The sequence below is a fragment of the Cyprinodon variegatus genome, unplaced genomic scaffold, assembly GCF_000732505.1.
Source record: "Cyprinodon variegatus isolate N-32 unplaced genomic scaffold, C_variegatus-1.0 Scaffold196, whole genome shotgun sequence".
Taxonomy (NCBI): Eukaryota; Metazoa; Chordata; class Actinopteri; order Cyprinodontiformes; family Cyprinodontidae; genus Cyprinodon; species Cyprinodon variegatus.
The window spans coordinates 662464-685612 of record NW_015150649.1 but is presented as its reverse complement, the minus strand read 5'-3'; the positions used below and the strand labels follow the sequence as shown (position 1 = coordinate 685612).

General features: G+C 38.1%; 1 protein-coding gene across 3 annotated transcripts in view; it reads right to left on the bottom strand.

The window, feature by feature from the left end:
- The window catches only part of atxn1 (ataxin 1), a 117291-nt gene that overhangs the window by 8109 nt on the left and 86033 nt on the right, over positions 1-23149 (bottom strand). For 2 of the 3 annotated variants that reach the window (XM_015379627.1, XM_015379628.1), the window contains one exon: positions 5463-7690. In XM_015379627.1, coding sequence (XP_015235113.1) covers positions 5463-7238 — 1776 coding nt within the window. In that variant the 5' untranslated portion in view covers positions 7239-7690. Of the gene's footprint in view, positions 1-5462; positions 7691-16730; positions 17181-23149 lie in introns of those variants that run through there. The other variant, XM_015379629.1, reaches the window with a different exon arrangement.

The following is a 23149-nucleotide window of genomic DNA, read 5'->3' as shown; positions in this document are numbered from 1 at the left end:
AAATCACAATCAAGATTCTTAAAAGGAGGACGGGTCCAAATTCTAACTGTCCAATCAAAACGTCACAGCTAAGGATGAAACCCACCAGATGGAGAATAGTTTTCCCAGTCTGTTTCTGTTCAACGTTGCTGATCCAGTTCAAATGATTGCTTAAATTTTCCATTTTAAGCTGACAAGATTGGCAGCCAATATGTTTTTCTGATGCTGTAACCCTTCTACTAGATATGTTTTTTTTCCTCCTCCTTTCAGACAATATTCCTTTCCCTTGCTCCATTTAAACTATAAAAATTATACAGTTATAATAAATGTTACACAAGTTATTTCAAACCAAGAGAATATGGATAGCAAAGGAAACATACAGCAATGCATACTCCTTAATGATGATGATGTCAAGGCATGGCTGCTAAATTCACTAATAAATTGGTCTATGTCTATATTTTACCACCAAACTCAATGTGTTGGGTGATCAGATGTGGTATCCTGCATATATTAGTTGTGTCAAGTTTTTATTAGAACTACCTTTGTCTTTTGTCTTGATCTACTTCTGTCCATTTAATGTCTGGCATCTGATTCCTTGTGGAAATCCCAACAGATCGACTATTTCTAGACAGTCTGACTCACATTAACAATGTTTAGCTCAAAGTAATTAATCTTTTTTTTTTTTCAATTCAAGCTTTTTCCACAAATATTGGCTACTGTAGCTGTTTGATCAAACATCTCCATTGTTCTTAGGATGTCTTCAAAGGTTAGATGAAGTAGAAACCAGAACTATGACAGAGATACAGAAAGGAGTTTGAAGAAATTAGCCGACTAAAACGTCCCTGGTGAGTTTGAAGCAAGACAAATTGGTCCAAGAGAACTAAAGCAGTGAGATTGGCAAAGGAATTACAAGATTGGAAGACTAAATGTAGACAGATGAAGATATTATTTGCAAGCCAAGAATTAATACCAAAGCACTCAATGGTAAATGAGAAATGTCTAAAAAAAAAAAAAGAATGCAACCCGCATCGTCAAACTAGTTTTTACACCCAGAGCTTTGTCTTAAAAATGAATGCACAGAATGAGTTAAAGCTTAGATTTAAACTACCAGTTAAGGTAAAAAGACGTTCTCCATCAAAGAGAGGCCCAGGAGATAGTCGAAGAGGTCAATGAAGACCAGTTACTCTAAAGCAGTCCAAGATGGTCTAAAAAAATGCAAATAACCAAATTCCATAACAATGATTAATCTACCAAGGTATTGATTCATTTCTTAAAGGTTTCTCTTAAATGGACGTATAAAACAAAGCAGCAGCAGGTTTGCTTCAATACAATCTATCTAATCTTGAGGGTGAATTCCTAACTTGAGGAAGAGTCCTAAAGACAGCAAGCAAACCTGAGAAAAACTTTGTAATATGTAAATATGCATATTCTGGTTAAGTAAACGTAGGCTACACTTAATGCTTAAAATAATACAGGAGGATAAGATACGTAAAAAAAAAGAAAAATAGACGAAAATACCTAGATGAAAGTCTTTGCACACACAGCCCGCTTGGAGTTGGTTACCAGTGCGACTTTTATTTAGAATGGTGACAATTATTATGACAGTAGCATTACAGGAATCCTGCGTCAAGGCAGCAAACTATGTGAGACACCTTTGCACATCATAAATACTTGCAACGCTGTGTAATGAAAACCCTATCATATATCTGATCAACCAACGGTTGTGGCTGTCAAGGGGATTGCTCAGGGTGTTAAATATCTAACCTGTCAATCAGGGCCTTCTAAAAAATATTGCCTCACAGTGGGGTGGTTAGATCTTGAAGTGGAGCAGAGATGCATGCTTCCTTGGTGCCTCTCTTGTGCTGGACAATCCAAACCAGCTAATATTCCATGCATCATCATCCACCAGCATGATCTCACCCCCCCCCGCCACACATTCTTCCATTGTGGATGTCCTCCAAGCAGTGCAAACGCAGCCATCCTTACACAATTACGCACTCCTGACACAGCTATTTATAGACATACGGTACAGTTTTCTACACCTTGTCTGCCTGATTAATCATCACATCTGATTTGTTTGGAATTAATCTGTTTATTTTTTTTTTTACTTTTAACATTTTTTCTGTGAGAATGAAAGTGTCCCTTTGAGCAAAAATAAAAAAACAAACAAAAAAAACATGGGTTTTATGCTCAACTGTCCACAGACCAATGCACCATTTTCATGAGCTAAACAGAAGAATATTTACAGCTTAAATGAACAAAGACTGTTTCTATATTTTTCGAATGAAAGCTACGGTGTTTTCTAAAATTGGCTATACTATACTATACTTTACTGTACTGTACTATACTATACCATACTGTACAATACTATACAGTACTATACTGTACTATACTAGTCTGTACTATACTGTACTTTACTGCACTATACTATACCATACTAGTACAATACTATACTGTACTGTACAGTACTATACCATACTGTACAATACTATACTGAACTATACCAAACTTTACTATACTGTACTACACTATACTATACTATACTATACCGTACTGTACAGTACTATACCATATTGTACAATACTATACTGAACTACACTATACTATACTGTACTATACTATACTATACTATACTATACTATACTATACTATACTATACTATACTATACTATACTGTACTGTACTGTACTATATTATACTATACTATACTATGTTACACTATACTATGCTACACTGCATTAGGCTAGACTAAACACTATACCAAGAGCAAAGCATCGAAATGAGCTGCCAAAACATGAATGAATGCATTTGTCTTTTTTGTGTTTGCATGTTTCGGACTTTGCATCATATGTGCACCTGCTTGCACCTGTTTTTATAGGTTCTTTCGGGGTTTTTTGCAGCATTTTTCTTTTGCATTTGTTTTTTGGGCTTGAGTGTTTGGGAAATAGCATCGTTTTCGTGGTTTGCACCTGTCGTCCACTGTATGTACCACTTTCATAGTTTCTACCAATCTTCTTCGTGAGGGCAGCTTATTTAATCTCAGTGTTCTCTATGCTTATTTTAGCTTATTTTATGCTTATTTGATCATGCATGCAAGATCTGACTTGCCTCTGATGATATTTTTTAATCCTATTGTGGTGATGGTTTTAATTTAATCTATAAATAAGCCTTTTCATAACATTAGCAGAAAAAAGCTCTTTTTCAGTTTGCATTATTCCAACATATTACTTGTTTACTTAACCAAGCTTGCAGTTGTTGCCTAATTTATTGAGATTACAGTATATATAGTTGCATGAGAATACTGTAATAATAAAAGGTCTTTAATTTCCGCTTTACACAAACCCCATATTTTTGGATATATTGCACTGGGGTAGAATTTTCTTTATTTTTTGCTTCAGTAAATGAGTCTCTGAGAAATACTCATCCAGTCTGCTGGAGTCCAACCACAACAGTTGTGCTTTGAAGTGTTATAATACAGAAAGATCAACATTGCAGCTGCAGGGGTAACAGCTTTGTTTAGATTTTTTTCTTTTGCCTCAAACTGAGAAAAAAAAAATGGTCAAAAATAACAGCCTAATTATTTCAATAAATGGAAAACCTCCAAGTTTTATTTTGGGACTATAATTTTACAAGGAATACTTCAATATTTTGGACTAAGCGTGAAACTTTGATCCTCCATTACAGAGAGAAGAGTATGCTTGCCTGCTTCACTCAATAATTTAAGAAGCTGACAAGTAGATTTCAATTCAACTCTTTGAACTCCTGTAAAGCTCATAATAAGAACGTGTTTGTAACAGGACTGTCAACCTGGCACAGAGACGTTAATTATAGGGGGAACAGCCGAATCCTGAGATTCATGGTAATAAAGTAATTAAGATGGGAGCAGCTCAACACTTGTCATTCAACATAATCGTACCACATTTGAATAAATATAAATTCTATTAGAGGTGTCCACATTTTTGCAGGTGATAGATGTTTTATAAAACAGGATATCTTAATAAATCATCTAATGCAGCCAATAATAGTTCTAGACGAGATTTCATTCAAATAAGTTAGGTTGACACAAGGATTTTGCATCCTTGTGTCAAAATCACTGTTGATTACCTATTTATTTTGTTTAAATACTAGAAGCAGAAGGAAACAGCCATCTGGTGGGTTAGAAAAGAGTTTCCTTTATTTTAACTGGTAGCATTGCATTTTTGGTAATTTTTAACACAGAGAACTAAAATATAAAAAGGTTTTTAGGATTCATTCTTGGCAGCACCTTCCTGGAATCTGTCCTACAGTCTTTTTGTGAGGCTAAATTAATAAACGAGAGAGATATCATTACAGATATTGTCTTATATTGTTCTTTGTTAGTGATCTGGCATGTACAGTATGTATAAATAGCTTAATAGAATATTTAAATGAATTTTTCATCAACACGAATGTCAGTTTAATATTGAAATGTATTAAGATATTTGAACTGCTCTTTTTTGGGGTGGAAGGATAAGGCAACCACCCTGCATCGATACAGATTCAAAATATTTAGGAAGGATCATAATCCTGATGAACTAACTGCACATATATAATGTTTTAAGGTGCAGTTTCTCACTAAAAAGCAGGTTCAAATTTTTCTTTTGGTACTCATTAAAGCAAATAAAGTCAAGTCACTTTCTCAACTTTGAGGAAAAGAGCAGAGGAGTGGAACAGAGCATTCAAAGCTTGTTTTTGATGCTTAAAAGCATTTGTTATAAATGGACCCTTGCAGTTTCCCTTAAAAGGACTGAAAAAAAAAATTATTACGAGATTTATTGTGATCTTAATAAATTCCTCAAATATATTGTATGTTAGGGCATACCATACTGTAAATGTGTTTTTTTCCCCCTGAAACTTTACGAGGAGCTCTAACATAAAATATCAAAAGGGTGTGTATAATTTAGAATATATATTCTGATAAGTTTTTTTTCTGATTATAAGGACCTTTTGAATATAAAAACCTCTGTGAAAGAATTATATAGTTGTTTTAATATTACCACATATCTGTATTAGAAACAGGCTTTTCCTATTGCTTATATTTGAATTGTTTGCTGTAGATAGAAAATCATAGCAATGACCAGAAATCATGTGATTCACTTCATGGTTGCTGATGGTGACAATTTTAATACAAATTTTAATTAATAAAACTGTGTTTGATGTGCAAATCTATAGTTCAGGTCATTATTGTAAATAAGAATTATTTCTATACAATAATAATCCTTTTTTTTAATGTATCAAAGGTAATCAAACTGGATTCATTTCTGCCTTAAACTATAAATGTTCAAAGTAATTTTTTAATTTTTGGACTTTAAATAAGGGTTATATCGATGACTCTTATGTTAACTTCTAACTGGTAGTGTATTTGTTCATGGTAAGTGGATTCATCTATATTTTTAACCACTGCAATGCTAATTAGGATGCAAAGTGATAAAATACATTTTCAGGTCTAAATATATTTTTCTCACCTGTGTACGATGTTCCCCAACGGAGAACTGAACAACAGCAAAGTTAGGTGAGGTGTGGCTGCCTTCAATGCGCTCCACTGTGGATGAATCAATCTTCAGCTCACTGCTGATCTCTGCACTCTGGATGAAGTCCTCTGTCTTCAGGTCCTCCACGCGCTTCAGCTCGCCGTCTGCCAGTTGGATGATGGAACCCTTGATAAAATATGGTGGGAGTGAGGGAGGCCCCGCTGTACTTGAATGGGTTGGAGGAGTGGAAGCTGCAACTAGCCCCGGAGGAGCAGAGACGATGGGGAGATGGAGCTGGGCTTGAACCACTGCGCCTGGGGCAGCAACATGGAAGGAGCCACTTTGGGTTTCCAGAGTTTCTCCTTTTGGGGCAGTGGCAGCGATGTATGTATGTGGGAGTGTAGCAGGAAAAGGTGCAGCTTGGGTTGATGATGTAATGTGAGAGGTTACAGGCTCCAGTGTGGGGACGCCACCGCCACTAACTGGGATGATGACTGGTTGACTGCCTGGAATGAGCAAATGTTGCTGTAGGCCGGTGTGGTAGCTGCTCCCACTGCCCCCTGTAATGTAACCAATTAGAGGTTGCTGTGGGTAGATGCTTGTCGAAGGGAGTCCCAATGACAGTGGCTCTGAGGTGTTGTGGGTGGTCTGAATAACAGTCTGGGGCGGCAGCGTGCTAACAGCTGCTTTCAGGCTGTCTGCACTATGTGTAGGTGGAAAAGTGAAAGAGCAGGTGCTGTTGGATGAGGAGGGCGGGCGACTGACAGGCTTACCCATGCTGCCTCGCTCCAGGTGTGCAGGGGAAGAAGCTGTCAGCTTCTCAGAGCTGCCTCTGGGTGGTACCAGCTGGTGGTCCCCATGGCTATTAGGCATTAACATGACAGAGGTTCTCAAGCCCAAGTGATCATGAGTAGAGTACTCTGATGGCAGAACCAGATGACGGGCCTCGAAGGAAGACAAGGAGGACCTCTCCTCCCTTAATTTTACTCCCAACTTCGAGAGGCCAGACTCTGATGAGTGTCCAAACCTCCTACCCCTCTCCAGCTCACCGTTGTGGAGCTCTCTGGGTCTGGTACCTTCCTCCTTTCTGCTGTACCCATCGTTATATTTGTGGGGATGAATGGACTGGGAAGGTAGATGAGTTCCTCCTTGGTGATGAGGCGAAGACACAGTCCTTGGAGATGTTGACATCTGAATATGGTGGGGATAAGGGTCCGTAGAAGGAGGAGGCATGGAGGTTCGCCCAGCGGATGCTCGATGGTCCTGTTTGGAGGCCAGCGATGGAGCAGGTAACGTCTCTGTGTATGAGTGTCTCTGTGTGGCTGAAGAGGAGTGGGGAGGGGGAGGAGGAGGGGGGAGTATCTGAGGGGAAATATAGCTCGTATATGGAGTAGTGTAGGATGAGGCGATGAACTGCATATTGGGAGGCAGTTGTGCGTAATGGACTGTTCCTCCTATTGTGGACTGCGATAGGGGGGATGTATACACCGTGGGAAGAGATGATACTAGCCTCAAAGACGAAGAGGAGGAGGAAGAGTCTGATAAGGTGGAGGGGGATTTATACAGGGGCCCATCCGTTTTATTAGAGCTATGATGTGCACCAGTACTGCTTTCATTTCCACCAGCAACAGAGACATAGCAGGCAGAGTTCTCAGACCTGTCGCTAACAGGTGGTATAGCAGGAGAGCGACTCTCAGGTGGTAACGTGCTGGACGTGCCCCTCTTTTTGGGTGGCAGACATTCATTGCTGCGCTCCTGGTTGGACTTCATGTTCAATTTTACCTCAAGTCTCCCAACTACACTTGCTTTATCCTCTCTCTAGCTGTGCTCCAATACCCTTTTCTTTTGTTGTTTTTTTTCACTTGAACTCTGACCGTCCTGTTCACTTTCCTTAGATCCTTTTTTTTTACTTTTAATGCTTAATTCTTTTTTCAGATTATTAATCAATGTCAATTTCCATTTCACTTGAATAAAAAAAATGTTCAAAACTGACAGGTGAGGGTTTGAAAAGAAGATATGGGTGGGTAGTTAATGGGAGGAGTGGGGCGGCCTGATCTGTCCAGGAACCTTTAGTGGCTGAGGGGAGAGCCTAGTCTGGTAGGGCAGAGCGTCACAATATTATGCCTGCTGCTGCTGCAGAGGATGATGGGGGGCCGAGTGTGTTGTACTTCATGTGGAATCATTTCCCTCCAAAAGAAAGTCTTCCCACACTGAGAGGAAACCTGTGGGGCAGAGAAAAACATGTTTTAAAGGACTGAAAAGTGGAAGGGGTAAAGAGACATAAAAACTGGCAGAAGGAATATAAAGTGACACATTTTATAAAAAAATCTAAAACACTTCTTAAAATGCAGTATTGAATTGTCTTATTTGTTTTAGAAAGAATAAAATGTGATCAATTTGCAAGTAACATTTCCATCGGTAGGTATCTAAAAAGAAGAGTTTAAATATGTCTAAATGGAATATCAGCTTTTGCTTCCTGTTAATAGTTACAGAACAAAACTTATCTGAGTAGCCGTCATCTTCAGATGCAACCAGATATTTGTATCCACTGTTTGAGATTAAATCAGCCTAAATTTCCGTAATTCAGGCCACTTAAGATTACCATAATAAGATACATTTCAATATTACTATTTTCAAAATGCACCATAACATAATTTAAGAGATGTTTTAAATAAAATGTAAACAAGAGTATTAGATTTTATGGTATAATCCAAATCATGATGTCATGGCTTTGTGGACTTCTGACAGCTTGAGTTTATTTGTTTCAAGGCGCACCCTCAAACACCTTCAAAAAATCAGCAAAGATATCAGAAGAAAAAAGATTGACCTCCTCAGTTTCTTTCCAATAAAACTTCTATAGTCTAAAGGTTCATGCAATAATTCCACCAATCATATGAAAGCTTAAACAGTTGGGAGAGTCAAGTCATCATAGCTCTTAGGAGGGGAGCAGGTGGGTTCGATGAAAATATTTTTATAAAACCTGATAATCAAAGCATAAAACCTTGTAAAAATGCTGACTGAAACTGGCAACAGGAAGTCATTATCTACAGGTACATCTGAGCTAAGATTAGCTGAAAGCCATTCAACGCAAAAGAAGCCAAAAAATCTTAAACCAGATAAGTATTTGCACATTTACGCTGGTAAAAGAACTTTATTTTGAAGACATTGCGTATGATCTAACAAAACCAAAATGAAAAGGTTTTGATATAATGACTTTTGGCAGCAAAACGGTGAAGCTTGCAATATTCAACAATATTGTGACTGAAGTACTGGGGAGGTGGCATCATGTTGTGTGGTGGATTCGCTGCAGATCGTCTTCTGCTGCAGAAATGGGTATAAATGAACTCCCGAATGCTGAAGTAATGGCAGCAAATGCAAAAACAGAAGAACGGCTTCAACGCATGGTTGTAACTCAACTTTGATTATAAATCTTTACAGAAATGAGATTATGATTATTTCAAGATAAAGCTCAGATTGGAAGATTTTTAATTTCACAAAACAAACAGGTTTTGGCTTACCTTTTTTTAGAATATGTTTTGAAGGAACCTTTTTGGAGGAGAGTTAAAGGTATGAAAAATAATTTTTTTCACAAACAAATAAGTGTCCAGATTAATCTAAAATGACTTTATTGATGGATGGCATTCTTGCAGGTAAAATCCATCAACTCTGGCCGTGGTGGTGCCTACGGAACATTAGCCAATCTACTTGGCCTACTGTCGAAAGTGAATTGGCTACTTGTTTCTCAATCAAAATACGTGGCTTTTTTTTTTTTTTTTTTAACCAATTTGTTCACTCTTTTGTGTAAACTCGAGCATCAATGGCCAAAAGAATCCTGACAAACTTAGCTAGAGAAGAAAGCCGTTTTATGATGTAGTGTGTTTAGGAGATTCTTTTCAGACAGTTGCCCTGAAGGAGCAAAGGGGTCTGAGAATGGATGCTTTGCTGAACCGATAAATTATGTTTGATCCTGTAGTAAGTGCTGTAGTTTTTAAATTATGAAACAAGCAGCAGTGAGAACACATCAACAAATTGTAAATATAACTTGCAGTGATAACGCCAGCAGAGACCTCTTCTTATGGAGATTTCCTGCTGACTAGGTTCATCCTGGCACTTTTCTGCCTCTCTAGGTGGAATACAAAATAACCGGTGGAGGCGTTTCCAGTGTAGGGAACTTTTGTGAAGGAGGGGGCACTGACGCATGTGCATGGTTAAAAAATACGCTAACAGCCGTTGGACATACAGTATCTCCCATCACAGAATCCTCTTCCCTGCCTTTTAGCATTCTTCACCCAGCAAACTGAGATGCATCAAGGCGCTATATTGTTTTGTTGCTCTCTTTTTTGAACCCGCCGGGCCAGAATGCAATGCGTGGCAGCCATGTATTCAAAACTCTTGATACATGTAAAAGAATAGTAGGTTGAGGTGACATAAGATGGACCTCAGGTGTTGCCGGATCCTCGTTTCATGAAAGAAGCTGAGAAGCTTCTGGTTGACATTACATTTCTCAGATTCAGAGTAAAGAATCAAATAAGAAGAAAAACTGGTGAAGATTTGGGGTGATGGTGCCAACTTAACGAAGCAAAGGGGCTCAGCAAACGTAGCTATTTCTTTTGAAAGGGAAATTAAATGTTTGCCGATGCAAGCATCAGCATTAACGCACCTAGCAACTGACTCGCAAACAGTACGGATCCAGAGCAGGAGAGAGGGAGAAGTGCCACTTACTGGCCGCAGGGTTAAACTTGAAGCTATCACCTTTAGCTTTTTACTTATAAACAACGTCTCCTTTACTAAATTTGACAAAAAAACAAAGAAACTTTATGTAGATTTAAAATCAGTACGCTAAAAGCACATGTTAATTTCAGCTATCCACTGTATTTGTAATAAAAGCCATCCAGAAAAACATGCTTGCAAAATCTACTGCCTGCTAAGGTAAATAGGAACTATATTCCAAGTCTCTAACAGGCAAATAATACTCAGTGCTGTGTGTAGAAATCTGTTAACTATGTAACTTTGAATATATATCTGTGATGTGTACCATCTGTTAAATATGGCTCCCTACTGCTAAAGAAGAACAGCTTGGCGTGAGCTTATAAATAATGTACAGGAACTTCAAAAACCTACTCTTATAAATACACCCTCGCTCATACATAACCTAGCACATCACTCCAGTGCACACAAGTGGTGACATCTGGTTGTTTGCAATTATGTTCACACTCTATTCTTGAAACCCAGACCTACCTCTCAGGCATTGTGGTGCAGTAAGAATTTGAGGTGACATGCATATCTTATTGCAAAATAGCACATGATAGAGTGTAAGTCGTAGGACACACCATGAATCTACTGAATATGTAGATTCATGGTGTGACAACAGGAAAACAGTATTTTCTAAATATTCTATAATGAAATGTGCTTAATTGAAAACATCAATATATTTTTTTTTTTAAATAAGCAATACCTGCTCAACTAAAAGCAAATACTAAACTGGAGTGAGGGGTTAGATTTCAAACATCTAACTCTCTTGTGTTAACACCTATAGTGTGGATAAGAGCCTGCCATAAAAAAAAAAAAAAAAACTTTTTGAAGTCTGCTTCATCTGTTGAAGTTCATCGTGTTGAGCCTGTCTAAGTATAGTTATAGTCAGATATAAATATATATAGATATACATAACAATTTTGTTCAGCAACTACCGGTTGGTTGTCCTGCGTGCCTATCTCAATTTTTTCCCTGCAACCTACGTAATGGTGGCAATGTTGACCGCTCTCCTTGGCTGTCCTCTTTTTTCAATGTCACTACCACTTTTTGGGACACTCATGTGGGCAACATCCATCTAGGCTGAGATCCAGGACTTTCTTTACCAAGCAATTTTTCATTTTCATTTAACGTGTGTAACATCTAGATGGTTTTGTTTGGCTGTGCACATAGCGTATCCTGTATTCCTGATAACCAGATGGAGCTTGTCCTTCTACCCTTATTTGAATACATTTTTCAAAAATATTGCTAAACGATAACCTTTCAGATTTTATAACCCTGATTACTTTATTTCTTGCAAAGCAGTACTCACGGCATTATCTTTGTACACTGAATGTCTCCCACTCTCATTGAACCAAAAGAAGGGAGAGAGGATGCATTTGATAAAAAAAAGAAGAGAAAATTAAAAGCTTGAATCCTAAGAGGAAATATGGGATAGTAAACATTTGCAGGCACACAACTAAGTTTGAACACCAAAGTAGTAAAAGAAATTCCAAGGGGCAGACTTTTTTCTTCATGTTTTTTTTTCTTCTTCATCAGCGTTACACTGGAGCAATACTGCCCCCCAAAAATTGGATAAGGTTGCATATTTAAAAATCTCTGCTTGAAAGCAAACTGCAACAACTGAAGGTGTAGACTCGATCACTTTAATGATTCCCTGCACAGCTCCATGGACCATTCTATAGTGAATATGCCCTCTGAGGGCATTCAAAGCATTACTCTACAGGGAAATAAACACCTACAGTATCTGCAAACAATACATAAACTGAGTCAGACAAAGTACGCATGAACATATGCAGACTTGGTTGTACAAGTTCAAGGGTAGCAAACATGCATTCATTACCAGACAGGCAAGTTTTGTTTTACAGAATATCAACATTTCTGTTCAGTCTAGCAACTGTGACTCAGAGGTGTGTTGAATGGTGATGTTGATAGGTGATGTTTAAATGCTGAGGTGTACTTTTCTTTGGCTCGCTTCTTAGTCTGCCTCCACCATATTCTCATGCCTCAACATGCCCACCTCTCCAGCAATATAATTTCACTCTCAATTATCATTCTTCCTCATAATGGTTTAATGTTCTCAGTACTCTCGTCTTAGAGTATTTGATTTTTGCTTCTTATTACCTGCTCTGTCTTAATTTGGCTCTTGGCATATTTGCTTTAGTGTCCAAAAAGAGAATGGGTACAGCAGTTAGTGCTCACGATTAAAAAACTTTCTCTAATTAGCCAAAGCTTTCTAGCAAAAAGCCGGATAAGAAAAATATTGATGTATTGGGACAGATATATTTTAGATGTCATGCTGACAAAAACATTTAGTCCAGCAACAGACTTATTCAGACTTCAACATTTAAAACACTTTACCGTAGAATTTTAAGCTTGGCAATGCAAGAATAAATGGTAAAAATCTTGGCAAAATATATGCAACTAATTAGACTTAGCTCTGTCTTACCAGAACTGTGGTTCTTCAAGAACACAGCATTCAACACTGTTTATCACTCCATTTTATCAGAGTGCCTGAAAAACCGGGTCGGCCTTTCTGCTATTGCACTGAACTGGTTTAAATCCTTCATGAAGAACAGGGACTTTTATGTGTCAATGGGTGATTTTACATTAGAGACCACAGAAATCACATGTGGCGTTCCCCAAGTGTCCATCTTAGAGCCCCTCTTACTCAATATCTAGACACTGCTCCAAAATCTGATCTTAATAAAAAACAACATAAGTTACAATATCTATGCAGATGACACAGTTACATTATAAGGTCACCAGTTGACAATAACCCCATATAAGCACTCGGTAAATGCATAGAAGAAATTAATGCATTGATGTGAAAACATTTTCTTTAGCTTTTTCTTCTGGCTCTACTCTACTTTGAATACCTAAAACCAGAACCAAACACGGACAAACAGCTTTAAGTTGTTATGATTAACTAATCTTAAACAATCTGCCGAAAGTTGTAAAAGCACTAAAAACCGAAGACACAGACATCCATCCCCGTGAACACTGGAACGTAACTCAGTGATAAAGTATTTGATTCTTATTTCTTAGTTCCACTGTTGCATATATTAGCTGCGACATATGAATCAAGATGCTATGAACGAAGAAATTTGATTGACAGATGACCGTTGATACATGATTGGCCAAATTTAGGTGTACAAGCTGACGTATAACTAACTGGCGCGCATAAGATAACGGGAAAAAAAATTCAGATTTTAAGACAGGATTTTTTTTAAATATAAATTTTCTAACGTTAGAGACAATATGGTCTGATAAAGAGTACAGTTATATACACGTTTAGGCCACAATGATTTGAAATTTAAATATGACTTCCCAACGACTTTAAAGGTGTCTCTGCTCCAGCACATCTGATTTACACTGACAGCTGATTAACAGGCTTTTGCTGAACTGCAATCATCAGAATCAGCTGTGCTAAAGCAGAGAAACCTCTAAAACCTGCAGGACAGCAGCCCTAAAGGACCGACTTTGGGGATGCCTGATCTAAACCATCATGTAGACAAGGAAGCAAACAAAGAAATTGGCCATGGGGAATACTTTTTTCATGGCCTGTACCTGTACAATTATGATCTATTGGTAAAAACATGAAAATATTACTACAGTCCTCAGTATAGACCTACACATTCTGAGAAGGAACAAACACAATCTAAAATCATCAGAAGAAACACATTTGGAATAGTAAGAATAATTGGTTTAAACATATATTAGGGTTATCTTTGATACGTTTACTGAAGCAGAGGGGGAAACACCATAACACCAACCCCAACTGTTGAGCACAGAGACCAACGAGTAAAAAAAGGAACCATCTCTTGACATTACAAAAGAGAACTGAGCAGAGGAAGGTTCAAGATGCAATGAAAGCAGAGCTTCGGCTGACCTACATTACAAAAAGAGAGAGTACCTTTGCAGTGAAACTGACACCTAAACACAGATTTGCTTAAAAGCTAAGTCACTTGCAAGTCGCTGAGCTTGCAGCGTGAGGCTGTGCGTTAATGTGCAGATATCGTATGACGTGTAACCCAAGCTGAATGCCCTCCATCTGCTACAGACTCTCGTACTCTCACTCACAACCGCACAGATAGATTTACAAAATCTCGTGAGAGTGTACTCTCTGGGAAGCTAGTGGCAAAGAAAAAGCCTGCATGAAATTGTGTTTATAGTAGTAAAGGACATAAACACGTATTAGTCTGTGGCAAAAAGAAATAAGGGGGATTTCCAGGGCCTTGCCAAAGTATTTATATGTGGTAAAGTCCTTACATCCATATTTGTTGTAATTAAGACTTTAAACCAACAGAAAGTAGAGCGTCACTGATGCGGTTGAAAGAAAATGATTCATAGTTATCTAAAATTAAATACCTGAAATATGTGGAGGGCATTTGGCAGAAGTCACTGATATGTTTTTTTTTAAAGGCTTATTACTTTGACACCAGTATAACCAATCCCTCGATATGTACGTATGATTTTTAGCTGAAAATTTCTGAAGCTGATCTTGTTTTTTCTCCTTCCTTATACAATATAAAAATGAAAAACTGATAATAAATGTAACCCCAGACTTGGTTTAAATAAAAAAGAATCTGAAAGCAAAATGCATTAATGAATCAAACAAAATATTAAAAATGGAAAGAAAATAGAGGGTGCTGAGATGGATATACTTCATGTGATCTGAAAGCATGCCTTCTAAATGCACCCATGAATTGGTGGGTAGGTATCGACTGATACCGATACGTGAAAAAACAAAAAATACCCAAAATATCAACTAACTGATGTATCGATCTACCTCTACTAAATAGGGTCCCATTGTGTGTCATTTAAGCTCTGTATAAATCAAGCTTTAGAGGTTTGTTAGAGAACAATGCTGAGCAAACAACATTATGAAGACCACAGCACAGCAGACAAGTCAGGAGAAAAGATAACATTCAAAACTTTTAGATCTCACACAGCATGGATTTTAAAAAAGGTAAAAGCAGGAGTGTTTCAGAGAACTCCGAGGGCTACAAAAACTCTGGAGGAGCTGTAGAGATTTTCAGATCAACCAGGAGAATCTACCAATAACCGTTCGTCATGAACTCCCTTGACGTGTCTCTATGGTTTGTTATAGGTAATCCAGAGAACCCTCTAGTATGTGCAGCAAAAACCTAAAATGAGCATACCAGACACACTATTCCAACAGTGAGATGTGGTGTTGGGGCTCATCAAGCTGGTCAAAGTTCATGGGGCAAAATTAACCAACCTAATATCCCTTCAGAGGCTGGAAGGGACTTGAGACGTGGATGGAGGTTCTACTTCCAGCCGAAAAAAGCAGCATTTAACACAGAACCTAGGCTACAGATGAGGTTTATCTAGAATATCCATTAGTTAGAATGTCCCGCTCAAAATCTCTTATAAAAAAATATCATTGCGAACTCTGATTCCACAAAGCATTGACTAAGAGGGGCTGAGCCAAATTTCCCCTATCTAGATTTGTAAAACTATTGAAAATCAAGCTGCATTCTCCAATTGCTTTATGTTTGTATCATATAAAGTATCATTAAAATTAAGCACAGTTTGTGCTTGAAATGTGACACAATGTAAAAACTGTCACTGTTATGATTGCTTTTTAAAATGCATTTCCTCAGAAATATAAGATATAAGTTAAGTTGATTTCATGCACCATCAAGTAAGTATACCAAAAGCAACAGTCAATATGAGGCTGCATATATGAGAATATGAGGCAGCATGTGTAGGACTGCCCAGTCATAATCATAATCACTATCAAACGGATAAGTTCAACGTGATGTGTTATCTCACAGCTAAATATAGTTCAGCTAGAGAGTACAGTGTTGCTGCAAGCTAACACTTCTCTTTCTCAACTTCTGTATTTTTTTTTCTTTATGCCTCCTATTTGGCTCTAGTATTGTTTTTTTGTTAGTGGAGGTATTTGCATTAGAACAAGCCTGCACACACGTTACAAGAGATGATGATGTGAACTTTGACAGGGCTGACACTTTACTCACTGCCATTGTATTGCTGATGACACAAACCCGCACACCCGGACATTTAAATATCGAGAGCAATGGAGGATCGGCTATTGACTGGACAGATGAAGCTGGGAAAGAGCAGCAAGAGAGAAAGCAAGTTCTATGGGAGCAGGGGCTGTACACACGACTGCAAGAAAAAGGGAGAGTAACTTTCAGAAAACAAACTCATGGGCAGTGTTGCATGACTTGCACTTTCTACTCCCCCCTGACAGCCCTGGGGTTGGCTGGGTGAACAGAGGGGGTGAAGGGATAGAATAGCTGTAGAAGGGAGGAAAAATGCTTCAGGACAGCAGACAAAGAAGCAGGAAAAACAACCCTATCATAAGAAAAAACTAGGGCAGTTCCAGTTTACACACACATATGACACACTGTGGGGAAAAAAAGAAGCATGCAGCTCTCACGCAGCCACATTATGACTCTCCCCTGTCCCACGCATGCCCTTCATTCAAAGCAAGCACAAAACTGTGAGAAGTCTACTTACCAGGGGAGCAGGAGTAGCCCACTTCTGCATGATGCTTTCTTCCCCCCTCTCATTCTTTTGCTCCCTTGACTCCCGTCCTATTCTGCTTTGCCCTGTCCTTTGCAAAGCAACTAAAATCTTTCCCTGCAAAACCCCCACACACCCCACTCGCCCTCTTCAAGCGGAAAATCCTAAGTAGACCCAGGGCACTTGTGCCACAAACTGTGCTTGGTTTTTTCTCACTCCTCGAATCGCACCGCAGACACTCATGGTCAGGCAACAGCCTTCTGCTAAATCTCGACAGCAAGGCAGGAAGCTCCCCTCACATCCACTGACATGCAGGTAATCACACACAAGCTGGTAGCAGGCAGATGCGCACACCCACGGGGAGGGAGTCCCGCATGCAGAGCTCCAATGTGTATTATGCAAGAGGCTGAATGCGAGCCAGTGCTCTCACTCTGTCTGCTCTGCACAAACACACACACACACACACACACACACACTCACATGGGCCCCTCCCACCATTTGCTCATCCAACTTCATCAGGTATTCATTCAAAAAACACACACGAGCCAGCTGGCTGCATGCCCAGAGACCGCTTACAAGCAGAGAAAGGGAACACGAGAGGGGGTGGGAGGATGTTACAGTGAGAAGGGCAGAGCAAGGGACTGTGGGGGAGATAACTGGGTGAGAGAGGGAGAGATAGAGAGAGAAGAGGGATTACAGAAACACAAACATGTCTTTATCTATAACTGTTTGAATTTATTATGAATATTTTTAGCATACTGGAAAATTCAGAGGAAATTTTGATCCATTGCAAATAAACATCTCTGGTGTGAATACAACACAAATGTGTTCAAAGCAGGGATGGCAAAAGGGATCTTGCATATCTAAAATAAAATGGACTGGAAGATTATGTTACAAATCCTAATAAATGCATATATGAATCATGGCTATAAGAACAATAACAAAATAATCATAAAAAAACCCGCTTTTCTTGTTGCTAATAAAGTTCTGCAGACACTTTTAATATGACTGTATTTCCAATTATTGGCCACTAGATGGCATGCCTGCTTGCTGATGTGCAGCAAACTATATTTGATTTTAAGCTGACCTAGTTAAATCACAATTTGGAAGTAAATATAGATGAAATGTGTTTCTTTGTGCTAGTAGATGTTGGATGCAGAGAGAAGAAATGAGCATGCACTTACAAAAATAAACAAACAAACACACAAGGCTGAAATAATTCCCTTAAGGAGTAGTGGGTCCAAACAGGCACTAAAATGACATCCTGTTTTTGTTGGTTGGGTTTTCCTGTTCACTTGATATCATTCCAGTGTTAAATTGTTCAGCTTCAAAGAGGTTTGACTGAGTAAAAAAGTAATCGATTAAAAAGTTAGAGAGCTTTTGAAAGATTAGACTTTCAAGCTGATGTATTATTACAATAATAAACTGCTACTAGAATGTCAGTGAAATTCACAGCTCTAAAATTTGTATCTACAAAAACTAGAAATAGAGACAAAGATAAATATATAAATAAAATGGGAAAAGGCTTAATCACAAGAAACAAAAAAAAGGTTTGTTTTTATGCCTAGAACGTAAACTATACAGCAAAACATGTCTGTTTCTTTTGCAGCCATTTATTCATACATTTTATACTTTCTTTATCTAGATAGATTGCAAATCAAAATATAAATATTATGATAACATTTGTTAACTTAATTTTCTGCAGGTGCTGTTTAAAAATACGTTTTCTGATTATTCAGAAGACTGTTAAATAATATATGTTAAAAGCCATACTATATTTTACCTAATTTTAAGAAACATGAGAGTGCATAAGGAGCCTCACTATATGTCTGTATTGATGCAGTGAAATCAGACAAAATTTCAATAAGAAAAAAAAAATATATATATATATATATTTCTTTTATCAACAGATACAGCTGCAGACAGTAAAATTTATTAAATTGATTAGTGTATTGTCATGAAACTTGCAAATATGCTTTATAAAATTACACTTTTTCATAAAACCATAATGTTGCAGTATAATGGAAAATAAAAGCCTAAATGTTTGTGCTAGAGAATGTAACAAACCTGAAAACACCAGAAACAGAGACAAAGATAAAGACTTGATTGACAAGGGGAAGGGCAAATAAAAAAAGCGAATAAAAAAAGATTTCCTTTGCAGCCATTTATTCTTACTTTTTTTTTTTTACATTATCTATACACGTCGTTGGCAAGGTCTAGTTTTAAGTCAGCCAGTAAATGGAAACACTGAAAGGTTTTGTGATCCATGTTCACCTTTACAGCTTAGCTTTTATAAAACAGTGACACGAAATCACTTATAATCGTTTTCACAAATGTCAGGAACCCCATATGGAGATAATTAAAATCTAGCAAAAAACTTAATCTGTTTGTATTTCTCCAAAACTACCCAGATAAGATAACATGAGATGTGCTAAAAAAATGAGGGCATGAAAAAAACTGCTCGTAAAAAAAAAGAATCACATATATTAATTAATTAGAAACATTAATGATTAGCAAACATAAAATTTTTCTCAAAGCAGAAAGTCAACTTTAGGCAGACAGCATGCTAGAAAATGTCTCCATCATGTTTGCCACACCAATGATTTCTCAGATGCTTTCAGTGTTTTGACTCCTGCATTTTCCCCCAATGTTCATAAATCCATCAATGTCCAAATAACTAAAATGAATTCGAGTTAACCTGAAAACACCACAGATTCTGTCAAAATCATGTGCCTTTCTACTGAGCAGAATACAGTCTCAGTCACAGCCAGTCACTAAGGAAACTGATGAAAAGCTTCTATATATATACTCTCACCGTATACATATCACAGACTCTTCTGCTGCCTCTGCTCTCTCACTCACACATACACACAATCTTGACTCTCTCCATCTCCCACGCAAACCTCTCACATGCTGCGATTATGACAACAGCAACCCTCGCCTTCCTACACACTAACCAATCCCCCCTCCTGTCCCTGTCGGTAAAAGTCTCAACTCTTATTTTTCCAATGTCTTTCCATCTGTCTCTCTGTGCATGTGTGACCGTGTCTGTAATCAGAAACTTGTGTCAAGCCATCTAATAGTCACATACCAAACATGTACACAGTAGCTTTATGCAAGGCTTATTATTCAACACATGCAGCAAGTATCTACCGCTTTGCCTCAGTCGCCCCTTGATCCCATTCTCCCTCGGAAACCCTCTGCCGATCAGTGTTAAGTTGTGTGCTATATTTCGGCCCGAGCCACAACCCATTCACAAAACTGCTAATCCTCACACTGTTAGATCTCTGAGAGCCGCACACACAAAGAAGCGTGCGTGTATGACTGCAGGATTAGAGAGGGACATCAATGGACGGACAAATCACTGCTAAACTCCTCTTCTGTTAAACAATCCTGCTGAATAGAAACACAAGCTCAAATACACACAAGTATCTATGTAAAACTGTGAACATGTGCATACGCGGACAAGAACTCATTCATTTTTTCCAACAGCAGCTAAGCACGGATTCGTACTGAAACCCTCACCCCGCACCCAAACATCAGCAGTTGCCATCCAGAAACATGCGGGAGGACATATGGGTATAAAACACCCAGAAAAAAAACTTCAAAGACGGTACATAATCCTGCTGAAGCAATGTGGGTTGGTGCACAGAAGTGAAGAAGAAGAAAGTGTGTGAAGCAAGGAGGCTGAAGGGACAAAAGAAGATACAGATTGCAGAGAGGGAAGATAACTGAGAAATGTGATGAATTCATTTAACCCAAACACTTACTCAGGTTTGAACTGGTAATCTGTGATGCTGGACATTTGACAGTAAATAACACAAGGAGCCCAAGAAGTAATATAATGTTAACTACCTAAATGATGCATGCAGTATATATTTAGCCCTTCCTTGTCATGCGCATCCTTGTGACGGTTGGCATATGGGGTAATTTTCTATTTCCTCAAACTGTAATATCCTCGCAACAAACTAAATTATAATAAAACTAAAATGCTTTTTTTTTTTTAAAAAACCAAGGTGCATGACGGGGTTTTGCATCTAAAGGGTAACGTTTCCGTCTTATGTGCATTGTTGCCAGGTTGGGATGTTTTCCAATCTGGCAGTTTAGGATGGTCATCTATGGGTAAAAAAATGCTTTTCTTTAGATGTATGACCTAAGAGATCAATAGACATTGGTTCAAAGTGGGCGAGATTTCGTATAGCCAGGCGGTTTATGAACATTTTTTGGACTGGAAAACGTTAAGTCCATAAGTGGGCCAGTATAGATTGAAAAATGCCAGGGCTGAAAATCGTCCCCACTCTGAGCCTGGACTTACTGCTTCTTCAATTCATAAAAAAACAACCTCTGTAGTTCTCAAAAACCTCTGTAATTTCAAAAGAAAACCTGTTTTATTTCTAAAAGAAAGGCCTGTATAAAACAGCAACAAATGAGTGAAAATGAAGTGTATTACACATCTACAAGACCTTTTTCTAGCCCTGCACTATAAAAAGGGTTTTCTGATATGGTATCACTCATTAAAGGATGAGTTTTTTATGAGTTTTCTTTTGAAGAACTGACCTGATGATTCTGATTTTAACCTTTCTATGGACTATAACAAAAGAACAAGGAGAACAAGAATGGTTTGAAAGTCTATTGAAAAATAAAGAATAACATCCATCTCTAACCATTTATCTAGAATTTTCTAAACTGCAAACAGCAGTTCCTACTTATTGTTGAGGAGTTTGAAGAGTGAGAATGGTAAGAGATCTTACATTAAAAAAAAAAATCTCATTTATCGGCTTTGATCCGTTGAGTCAATCAAGGAAAGTTGGTACGTCTGCCGACTAAAACACGGTTGCATCTGAAATGTCGAAAAGAAATTTCTTTATATTTAAGATGCGTGCTTTAAAAATACCATTCAGAAATTCGCACACCAACACAAATGTACTTAATTGGGTCCAAAGATAGACACCTTGTAATCTTTCAAAATGGTGTTTATCATACTTTGTGCTTTCTTTCTCTTTTCAAATGTTTCGCAGTACTTTGGTTTCTTTTTCACTTCCTTTAGACCTTTGAGAATGATCAGTCAGATGCAGTCACTCTAAAGGATAAAAATGGATGTTGACTCATCGGAAGTATTGTTGAATGAATGGGTGAAATACAGGACTTGTGTACTTTACTTCTGGTCTACAGATACTAAAGCTGAAGCACTCACAGGAGGTCTGAAATCAACAACTGTGTGGTCTTTTGAAAATAACCAAGATAAATAACAGCCTATAATGATTACCTTATAATCTGAGTGGAAAAAATGTACCTTTAACACAGAGAAAAACAACATACAGGTAGTCAACTCAGCTTTTGTTGTCATTTTTGAGGTTTTTAACTGATCTATTAGTAAGCTTGTATAATAAGCTAATATTTGGACTCACAAGTCTCCTTTGTTTTCTATTCCGGGGGTCAGTAGCTGCAAGTTGCAAGTTTAGGAATCACTGCTTCAGGTGAATCAGCTCTAAAGCAGTTTATTTAGGTTTAACTTGATCTTCTGCTCAGATGTTTTCATTAGTAGCATTAAGTCCTTAAAAAATAATGTACCTGCATCAGCTGCTTATCTAATACTGTAGCACACTTAATGGTAAATGGTAAATGTTATGTACTTATATTGCGCCTTTATTCAAGTTAGGAGACTTGGCCAAAGCCCTTTACACTACATTCATTCACCCATTCACACACACTCACACACTGATGGTGTGTGATTAATGTGGTTAATGTAATATTGAGCTTAGCCCACCCACTAGTATTATTTTGGAGTGCCTGGAGTTTTCAACTTGGTGACTAGATGTTTACAATGAATAGGAATATGTGACACCCTTTTCGTTAAAATGTCTAACCACTGTTGCACAGCCAACCCGATAGCAAGATCCTCTGAACATTTCAGTTCAGCTCATAATGAATTATAGAAGTATCTAAGACTTTGAGATGAGCATTGAACTGCCAGCCTGAAACAGTCAGCTGATCGTCCCCTTTCCCTCACTAGAAGATCTCACCTGATGTGTTCTATCTTCCCGAGGTGACACAGCTCAGATAATGAGTCACATCATTTCAGAACTGAATCAGATGTGAGACGGGTGACTCCAGAGGGTTGTGGGGAGCACAGTGCTAAATAAAACAGCTCAGGTGGCAAATGTCAACACCGGCACAGAATTGCACAATAACACTGGTTTTGCTTGTCATCATGAAAACATTTTTTTTTTCTGACAGAATGAAAGATAAGGACACACATGCTGCACGCATCCATAGATGGCAAAACTACAGCGTTGCTTAAGATGAACTCCACAGCTACAATAGTAACCAGCATGGGGCAGTAAATGGCATGAACAGTCGTGGCACCACGCATTGTGTGGATGATGGGAAGTTGAGTGACTGCTTAGCATTTG